This window comes from Acyrthosiphon pisum, chromosome A3 (assembly GCF_005508785.2).
Source record: "Acyrthosiphon pisum isolate AL4f chromosome A3, pea_aphid_22Mar2018_4r6ur, whole genome shotgun sequence".
NCBI lineage: Eukaryota > Metazoa > Arthropoda > Insecta > Hemiptera > Aphididae > Acyrthosiphon > Acyrthosiphon pisum.
Genome location: NC_042496.1, coordinates 192,871 through 203,131, shown reverse-complemented (window position 1 = coordinate 203,131; position 10,261 = coordinate 192,871). Strand labels below are relative to the sequence as shown.

General features: G+C 40.5%; 2 protein-coding genes across 2 annotated transcripts in view; one reads left to right on the top strand and one right to left on the bottom strand.

Annotated features, from left to right (window-relative positions):
* Positions 1–10,261, bottom strand: part of LOC100167244 (semaphorin-2A) — a 401,079-nt gene that overhangs the window by 285,796 nt on the left and 105,022 nt on the right. The gene's annotated exons all lie outside the window — the stretch shown is intronic.
* LOC103308324 overlaps positions 9,251–10,261 on the top strand; it is a 4,096-nt gene continuing 3,085 nt past the window's right edge. Inside the window, exon 1 of the mRNA XM_029491661.1 lies at positions 9,251–10,257. Coding sequence (XP_029347521.1) covers positions 9,251–10,257 — 1,007 coding nt within the window. The remainder of the gene's footprint in view (positions 10,258–10,261) is intronic.

The following is a 10,261-nucleotide window of genomic DNA, read 5'->3' as shown; positions in this document are numbered from 1 at the left end:
AAGATAGTTCGTTGAGGTTTTCGATTTGGGTCGGGTATGGTAGTCGTGCGAGGGCGATGTCGAGTACGTCAGGTCTGTGACGGGCGTAGGTGGGAAAATGTGTGCGGGAGGAGGGAATAACTGAAAGCGGTCGTACTTGTATTTAAATAGACGTATAATAGTGAAATACTGAAAATATAATCTACATGAATTACTTTTAAAACGCTCACTTGGTTTTATTTTATTTTTTTAATGATTTTTTATGCATGATTCGAAAAGTAAAAAAAAAAGGAATTGTTTGAGGGAGTAAAACTTTTTTTGCGTTATAATTTTTATTTTTTGTTTTTTTTATTTGTAAATAATACACAAATCATTCGCCTGCTGCAGTCGTCGTGCTTTATATACAAAGGATATGTATTATTATTGTTATTATGATGGTGGGATACGCGTTTAAGTTTCCCCGAAGTGAGATACCGAAAATTTGGTTACAAACAACTGTATACATATAATATACGCTTATACACAATGATTTGGAAACGATTTACTAGTTAACCAAATTGGGTTGTTTATAAACAGATAAACCAAAATGTCGAAATTCGGCGGCGCCATCGGACGACGTATTACCTTCGACCACAACGAGTCCGGACTCCGGAGAGTGTATACAGAATATTATTATTATTATCTGATTATCGTACGATAATATTTAAACGGATTGCACAACGACGAAATTTAGATGTACCTATGTATTAACATAAATTGTTATCATTATTAAAGATGCGGTGCGCAGTGGACCGTGGTGAAATACTAACGCCACGGTTATGTTCCTGGAAAATATGATTATATACATAACAAAGCGCACTCGCTTTGACAAACTATTCCTAGTTACATTGATTTCATTATTATTCACTTTGACTTTGATACATGCAGGCGACTTGAAAGACCGTGAGGGGTATTATAGTTGTGACGGAGGGTGCGCGAGGACACTATACCCGTCGCTTTCAACCCGCGACGGCGTGCTCGTATTATTATTTACAGCGAATGCCATCAATCTTAATGCCGATAAGGACTCAACGAGGATAGGATCAAAAGACCGATACGATGAGAATAAAGAGAGATTAACACCACCAGGTCCCCGAGAGGTTGTGGAATCGTGTGTTTGTCGTGATGGGAAAGGGGGAGGGGGTGGACCGTACATTCACTAATCATCCGCCGTTCACGGCGAGCGCGCGTTTCGAGATTTTATTATTTTTTAATTCAAACTTTTGACAGCCGACGGATCTCGTCATGCCAATTAATAATTGTTTTCACAAGTTGAAATAAATACATGCTCGTGCCTACAATATCACTGCGCGGTAATTGCGTGCAGTATTATATTATTATTATATTATGAGTCACTGGAACGACGCGCGATCGAAACGTCATTTCCATAAAACCTTTGACAAAGTTAATAGTAATTTAATTAAAAAGAAATTCGTGTCAATGACGTTTACTTTGGTATTTTACGCTTAGAGTATAATATCCGAGTTAATCTGCGGTGGTCACATAATAGGCCATGTAGTGGTCGGGACGAAACTGTTTTATTTATAGCGCACGGAAATAAAAAATTACTAAAATATTATAGTTAAACAAATTATAGTAAATATAACTATTTTATAACTAAAATAACTAAAATGATTTAATTATGATGACTATATAAATAGAGTTATTTGTTATGACTTATGATAATTGATAAGGTTTACTATATTTTATAGTTAACGTAGTTTTTAATGTTTGAATTAACTAAATAATAGCTTGTCAATAACTTGACTATGATATTTTACTAAATCTGACTAACCTTATAGCTATCCCTATGGCAACTACAATGTTGCTTTGCTTTGCTTTGCAATGGGAGCCAAGGAAAAACCCCAGCTGTGTTTGTAAGTGTCAGGCGGTGCCTATAACTTATGTTTGAATTTTTAATGGCTGATTGTCAGGATGTGGAGTATATTATTGTAATTTCGCAAAGTTGATTGGTCTTGGTCGGCGTGTGAGTAATTGAGGAGCTGGTGATGTTCCAATGTCGCGGATGTGGGCGAATGTTGATTGGGCATTTCTGTGATAAAATACCCTAGCCGCTAGTTCTGCTTCGTTTCGAAGTGAGTTTATGGGTGGATTTACTACTACAATGTACAGTCAATCCTACTATTTCTATAGTACAGACAACTGTTTTGTTTGATACAAATCGTCCTGACGGACGGCCCGTGTCATGATTAAAGTGTCAAACTGTTTTATGAGTAATCGCGTAGGTTTATTTCTATGGAATATTTATATACATATATACAAATTATAGATCTAGAAAAGCGTTGATTTGCGTTGACCAGACTTAATTAAGTGAGTCGGCGCAATCGGGGGCGCTTGGGAGCAGTCGGGTGAATGCCAGACTATATATTATACAATGTTATGTTAAATCTTTGGTTTATAACTTATATACAACACTAAGTGGAGGGCCGGCCACCGTCGGTATAACCCAGACAGCAAATGTAGGAAATGTTTTACTAAAAATATTATTACAACATTATAATAATATTGTTCGTGATTATAATATCATTATAATATTACTATAATATTATCATTACAAAATGTTGTCTGGGAAGCTCAATTTAAGCGGTACTCCGATGATGAACCTGGTCCGGGAAGGTCTACTTAGATAAGTGCCTTTCTGAGGTTTAGGTGATGGCCCTGAAAAGGGCCATTTTTCGGTTGATCGTTTTACGGCGTTTGGCCGAAGGGTCGCACCAAGAGTTGCGTGGATCTTCTCGCTGATTATCGATTCGTCGGTTTTTCGTTACCGGGCGTCTGTCGAACGGCGGTGTCCATCACACGTCAAGGGCGTTCGCTAAGAATATGATCACAACTTAGTAGCCGATTAACCCTGAGCGGTGTGATTGTCAATAGAACAAGGCGTCGAGTAGTCAACCTTAATGCATATCAGGTCGCCGGGGGCCGTAGAATACGTCGACCGTGGTCACGGAACCGCTGGTCGTTACTACGGTTCTTGAACGGCGATATCGTACATCAGTTTCCGGTCATTTACACGAGTCTTGAATGCCGTGTGTCAGCAGTGTCTTATTCCGATCGTTGGTCGCCAATTTTATGTATCTGGAACGCCGTGTAACGGCGATGTTGTACTGCTTATGGTCTTGAATCTTCGAGCCTCGAGGTCTTGATTTGGACTTGGACTTGCCTTTGTAGGACGGCCTATGGCTTATACAGAGCTCCAGGCTTTGCCTTTTCTCTCTTGTTTCGTATTCTTGTCGCTCACAGTAGTGGATGATTTGTCAGTTTGTCATGATTCATTGGGTCAAAGCCCGGATGTGACGGAATCTCGATACAGAAGCCCTATGTAAAAATACAGCTATTGCCGACTGTATTGTTTCCGAAATGGATAGAACATCGGCTGACAGTCTTATTACTTAATTTGTAGTTAGGTAATGTGCTCCGGTTATTGTTCTGCAATTAGTGCAATGTTTTGGACAGCCTCTTGATTTTGGGCTGGTTTGCTCTGTATGTTATCGGTTTGAAAAATTGAATAAAACTGTCAATGTACCTAGACGATTACTCTTTGCGTCGTATTCCTTGTTACTGATTGGGTGTTACACCTTGGTATGACGATTAATAATCACACCGTTGCCATATTGTTTTAATTCGTTAAGTGCGTTTTTTACTCGTCATATTGGTTGAAATATACTTGTAGAAAACCGCACGTTTCCCTTGGGTTCTCCTGTTCTTTATGTGTGTTTTATTTGTTATGTCGTCTTGATGAAGGCCGTTGTGGTGGTTGCTCTGTTACAATGTTGTGTGCAGTATATTATTGTACTATTGTTCCGTAATAATATGTGATTCCTCGCCCATCGTTCGTTCTGTGCAGACGTCGGTTACAATATTGCAGTGAACTATTCTGAACAACGAAACACCATGGGCGGCCGCAGAGCCAAAAGAAAACGGACACCTCCGGCTTCAAGCTCGAAGAAGACACGAGGCGATACTTACTCTCCACCTCCGTTGCATGCTGCTCGACGCCAACGTGCAGCACCTCCTTCGCCGGAATCTATCGACGAGCAACTCTCAGGTGAGTCTTATTTTTCTGATTCCGATTCTACTATCGCCTCGTCTACTTTATCACACCATTCCCCAAGCCCACCCCCTACTTCAAACCACCCAAACCAAAACAACTCAAGCGGATTACAGAAAGATGATGCAAATCCAATAGTCGCAAAGACCACAATTCGTATTCCACCTATCTTTGTAGCCAAATCTTTTGATTGGCGCAAAGTTGCACCGATCATCTTTAGAAACGCTATCGTCTCTCCAGTAAATATCTCAGCGCAGGCAACCTCCGATGGATCTATAATAATTAAAACCCGTGCGATCGAACACTTCAGGCTAATTCAGAAGACTCTCCTTGATCAAAATATCCAGTTTAAAACATCCAAACTCCCCGAGGAGCGCACCCTCAAAGTAGTACTAAGAGGTATACCCACTGACATTTCTACTGATGAGCTAAAATCCGAACTCGAACTATTAAAATTCGACGTAAAACTTATAAAACGTTTCGGACCTGTCAACAAACCTATGCCAATATGCTTAGTTATTCTTGGCAACACTCAAAATTCGAAACTCATCTATGAAGTCTCTGATCTTTTCTTCATAAAGGTCACTGTTGAGTCCTACAAAAAAACGGGCCCCTCCCAGTGTTTTGCTTGTCAACGCATTGGTCACGGTTCTTCAAACTGCACCCACCCACTTAGATGTGTAAAATGCTCAGGGGAACACAAAGCCAGCCTATGCCCTAAAACTACCGACCAAGAGCCAAGGTGTTGCAACTGTGATGGTAATCACACGGCAAATTACCGTGGTTGTCCGTACCTTGCCCAAGCCGCATGTACAAAGCCAATCAAAATTCCACAACCAAACCCTCCATCCCCTGCAACTCAACCAGACCAACCACAAAAAGCAGATACCACTAAAAAGGATTATGCCTCCGCAACTAAGCCCAAGAACACTTTCAATAGCGAACAGGTAATCGAACTTTTAACTGATCTCCTTTCAGTTCTGTCCACACCGGACGATCCCAAATCCATGTTAATATCTACTATAAATTCATTTATTACCCTTTTTGCTAATCAACAATGATTTCAAACCTAAAAATAGTACACTGGAACGCAAATGGCATTACAAAATGAACTAATGAACTTAGTGCATTCATTGCCACTAACAAACCCGATATCATACTACTAAATGAAACTCATCTCAAACCAAACCTAAGCCTCAAAATCCCTAATTTTATCACATATAGGAACGACCTACCGCTAATCCGAGGTTCTCCAGCCCATGGCGGTACAGCTATCCTAGTTCATCGTAAAATAGTCCATCAATCAATCAACATAAATACTAAATTTCAGTCTACATCTATATTAATAAAAATTAGTAACAAATCCACTCTCATCTCTTCAGTCTACAAGCCCCCATCGTCAACTTTAATTACATCCGACATCGACCTTCTCATCAATAGTGCAGATAATTTCATTATTGCTGGTGACCTAAACTCAAAACACCCACTCTGGAACAGCCGCAGGACAAACGCTGCTGGGCTAATACTCTATAACCACCTTCTGCAAAATGACTATTCAATAATCGCTCCTGACACCCCTACACATTTTCCAAGCTCTAAAAAATACAGACCTGACGTATTAGATATTGCTATAGTTCGCACTCATCTTCTAGTACACATCACAAACTTAAACGAGTTATCTTCTGATCACAATCCAATACTTCTTGAGTTCTCTGACTCACCCATCACAGTCTCTCCTCCAACTCCAAACACCCAAATCAACTGGGACAAATTTTATCACACACTTAGTGCAGAAAAACCTAACATGGCTCTTCTTACCAACACCAAGCAAAACATTGAAAACAGCATACAAGCATTCACCAATTCCATTCACTCAGCACTTGACAATAGCTCGTATCTCCGCAACAAAAACAGTCGCCGTCCAGTTATTCCAGCAGAAATTCAGCAAGAAATAAACGCCAAAAACCGAATCCGCCGAGATTGGCAACAAACCCGAGACCCCCTGATTAAAACGTCTTTAAATGCCAAAATAAAATTCATAAGGTTAATGCTGCAAACCCACAGGGAAGATGAATGGGACAAATACCTAAATTCCCTGAACCACAGTGAAAATTCAATTTATAAACTTAATAGAGGTCTACTAAAAAAAAGACCAGCCACCCACCCACTACTTGGACCAAATGGTTTATCCTACTCCGCAGTGGAAAAAACGGAAATTATTGCTGACTCCCTGGAACGACAATTCTCTACCTTTCAAGGTCAAGATATCCCAGAAGTAACTGAGAGCACTACGACAATCAGAGGATCAGTGATTAAAAAACCCTATCTCTTCACCACTCCAGGATCAATTCAAAAAATTATATCCAAGTTAGAAAAGAATAAAGCCCCTGGCAGGGACCAAATCACGAACACAGCACTTAAATTCCTACCCAAGAATCAATTACTAAACCTAACTAAAATAATAAACGGCTGCTTTAATCTATGCTACTTTCCAAGCATATGGAAACTTTCGTCCATAATTTCTATTCCGAAACCAGGCAAAAATCATCAACTGCCAGAAAATTACAGACCTATAGCTCTTCTCTCCTCTCTCTCAAAAATATACGAACGCTTAATCCTACAATATCTCCAAAAATCTCTAAATGGTAAAATAAGAGACGAGCAGTTCGCTTTTCGTCAAAATCACTCAACTGTCCTCCAACTAACCAAACTAATAGACAAAATCAGCGAAAATCTCAACCAAGGTATTCAAACAGCTGCCATATTCCTTGACGTTGAAAAAGCTTTTGATACTGTCTGGCATGATGGACTTCTCCACAAGATGATGTCCATGAATATCCCCTTACAACTTATAAAAATTACTGAATCTTTCCTCTCAGATCGCACCTTCTCTGTAAAAATTGAAAACCAAAACTCGGCAGTAAGAAAGGCAAATGCGGGTGTTCCTCAAGGCTCTTGTCTTTCCCCTACGCTCTTTAATATTTATACAAATGACCTACCTACGAATATTAACTCTCGAGTCTCCTTATTCGCGGATGACACAATGTTTTATTGTTCAAACCACAATGCTCGTTTTGCATCCTTACAACTCCAAAAACAAGTAAACCTGGCATCAGACTGGTTTAAAAAATGGCGACTTCGTATAAACGAATCCAAAACAATAGCAATCCTGTTCGGCCGTACAAAGACTACAAACATCAAAAACATCCAATTAAATAACATTCAAATCCCTTGGTCCAGGTGCGTAAAATATCTAGGAGTAACAATTGACCACAAATTAAACTTTTCTACTCACGCATCAAACATTGTCAAAAAAGCTACTCAAATTCGCGGCCTACTATATTCAATTTTAAACAAAAAAAGCCCAATACCAACCAGAACCAAACTAAACCTTTTCAAAATGTATATTATTCCTATCTTAACTTACGCCGGTGAAGCATGGGCACCATTCATCAGCACATCTACATGGAGGAAAATAGAAGCAGTACAGACAATAGGTATCAGAATAATACTAGGTCAACCGTCCATAGTAAAAAACTCAATACTTCTTCACACAACCGGTTTCATCCCTATCAAGCACTTAATCAAAAAGTATGCCTTAGCAACCTTCCACCGTATATCAACCTCTCAGTACATCCATATAAAGAATATTGGTCAGACTCCCCACCAATCACAAGCATCTAGACATAAACAACGACCTAGAGTAAAATTATGGGCGATAAATTAACATAAAATAAAAAAAAAAAAAAAAAAAAAAAAAAAAAAAAACATCCAAATCTGCAAATTCCACTTGACATCCAGCTACTAGCAAAGGCAAAAAGCCTGGCATAGTATATAGGCGTAAAGCCGTCCTACCAAGTAAGTAAGTAAGAGTAATACGCGAACTCAGACAATATATATAGGTGTCCACGGCGAATAATACGCAAACTCGGACAATATATATAGAAAAAAATTAAAAAAAACGCATACACCCGTCTTTAACGAACGTGGTTTTTGAATAACAACGCGATATCAAAAAAGTGTTTATGTTATCACGATTCACGGAGAAATTCCGACGTGATATAATGCTGTCACGTGACGACAAACGGATTGCGCGACCACCCGGCGGCAATGTCCGTAAACTCCTGTCCTGTGTGTAAGGGTTCACATTACATTGGTAGATGTGCAACATTCCTAAATTTGTCTACTGCACAACGTCTCCAAAAGATACAGTCACTCCGCATGTGTACCAATTGCATGAGTACTGTTCATACTTCGTCGAAATGCGAGTCAAAATACTCTTGCCGTCATTGCTCTGCTCGACATCATTCGTTATTGCATTTGGGTGAGAGTGAAAAAAAGGCATCGTCGTCAGCAACTTCAGGCACCCATTCATTACCAAAAAACAAACCAAAGCCTTCAACTTCATCCACAGAACAGTCCTCAACTGCGTTTGTCGGTACGGTCAACACTACCAATCTGAATGTACTAGGCACGGCCCTAATTCGTGTACGTGACAAATTTGGACAATGGACACCTGTTCGGGCACTTATTGATTCTGGTTCCCAGATCTCGGCCATTACACATATAAGTGCAACTATGCTCGGCCTCAACAGACATCCTACTGATATTACTGTCGTGGGCTTATCTCAAAGTCCGATTCTACAAACAAAGGGTTCAGTAACCTGCCATATTATTCCTCATACGTCGTTTGCCCCTGAGTTAATATGCGAGCCTGTCATATTATCCAGAATCACAGGTCTCATGCCGTCAGCAGCTCTGAGCCCTGCAATACGATCCACATATTCTAAACTGCAACTTGCTGATCCGTCGTTCGATTGCCCGGGTCGCATTGATTTTCTTATCGGCGCGGACATTTACAACAAATTATTCGAAAATGGCTATCAAGTCCTCCACGAAGATGGCCTTCCTTCGGCTTTTGAGACGTCACTCGGTTGGATTTTCGTGGGAACTTCCAGTCAATGACATGCTCAGTCACGAGTGTGCTTAAAGCTATCCTCGGAACCGTCGTTAAAGGAGTTGCTACATTGTTTCTGGGCCTGTGAAGAGCCAGAATGTCAGTCTATCCCATTTACTGAACAAGAGAAATGTGAAGACATCTTTCAACGGACCACCAGTCGAGACAATACAGGCCGTTATGTTGTATCTCTGCCATTCAAGATGGACCCATCAATTCTCGGCGACTCACGGAGTATGGCTTTATCACGGTTCTTCAACTTAGAACGCAAACTACAAGCTGAACCTGAAGTATACGCTGAATACCGACAGTTTATGAGTGAATATCAATCACTTGGACACATGAAGGTTGCGACCACACCGGGGAAATACCTGATTCCTCATCATGCGGTCATAAAGTACGCTAAGGACAAGATGAAGTTAAGAGTTGTTTTCGACGCTTCGGCTCGCACTTCTTCAGGTGTATCATTGAACGATACGTTATTTGTCGGTCCAAAATTACAATGCGACATCATGAACATTCTACTCCGTTGTCGCTTGAATAAATACATGTTCACGGCCGACATATGCAAAATGTATCGCCAAATTAACATTCACTCGTCACATTGCGATTATCAACATATATTGTGGCGAGACGATCCTTCAAAGCCATTGGTGGAATATGCCTTGACGACCGTTACCTATGGAGTAGCCTCATCGCCTTATCAAGCTTTGCGTGTACTGCATCAACTAGAAAGGGATGAAGGGCATCAGTTCAAGAGGGCTCTAGGCGTTCTTACTACAGAAACCTACGTCGATGATATCATAACAGGGGCAGAAACAATCCCTGACACGCTAACCCTTCAACGTAATGTTACTAAGTTGTTGGGTGCAGGTGGTCTAGAACTCAAGAAGTGGGCGAGCAACTGCCCAGCCGTTATTCAGGATATTCCCGCAGAAGATCGAGTAATGGAATCTTCTTTTGACCCTAAAGATCATTGTTCCGTTAAAATCCTTGGATTACACTGGGACCCCGTCTTGGACATATTTAGTTACCATAGCGAGCCTTACACTTCTACCACAACGAAGCGATCAGTGTTGTCTGCTATTGCAAAAATCTACGACCTACTTGGAATCTTATCCCCTATCACCTTTTGGGCGAAATGTTTTATGCAAGTGTTGTGGAAAAATGGTTATGATTGGGACCAGCCCATCTCTGCCGAAATGGCTTCGTCT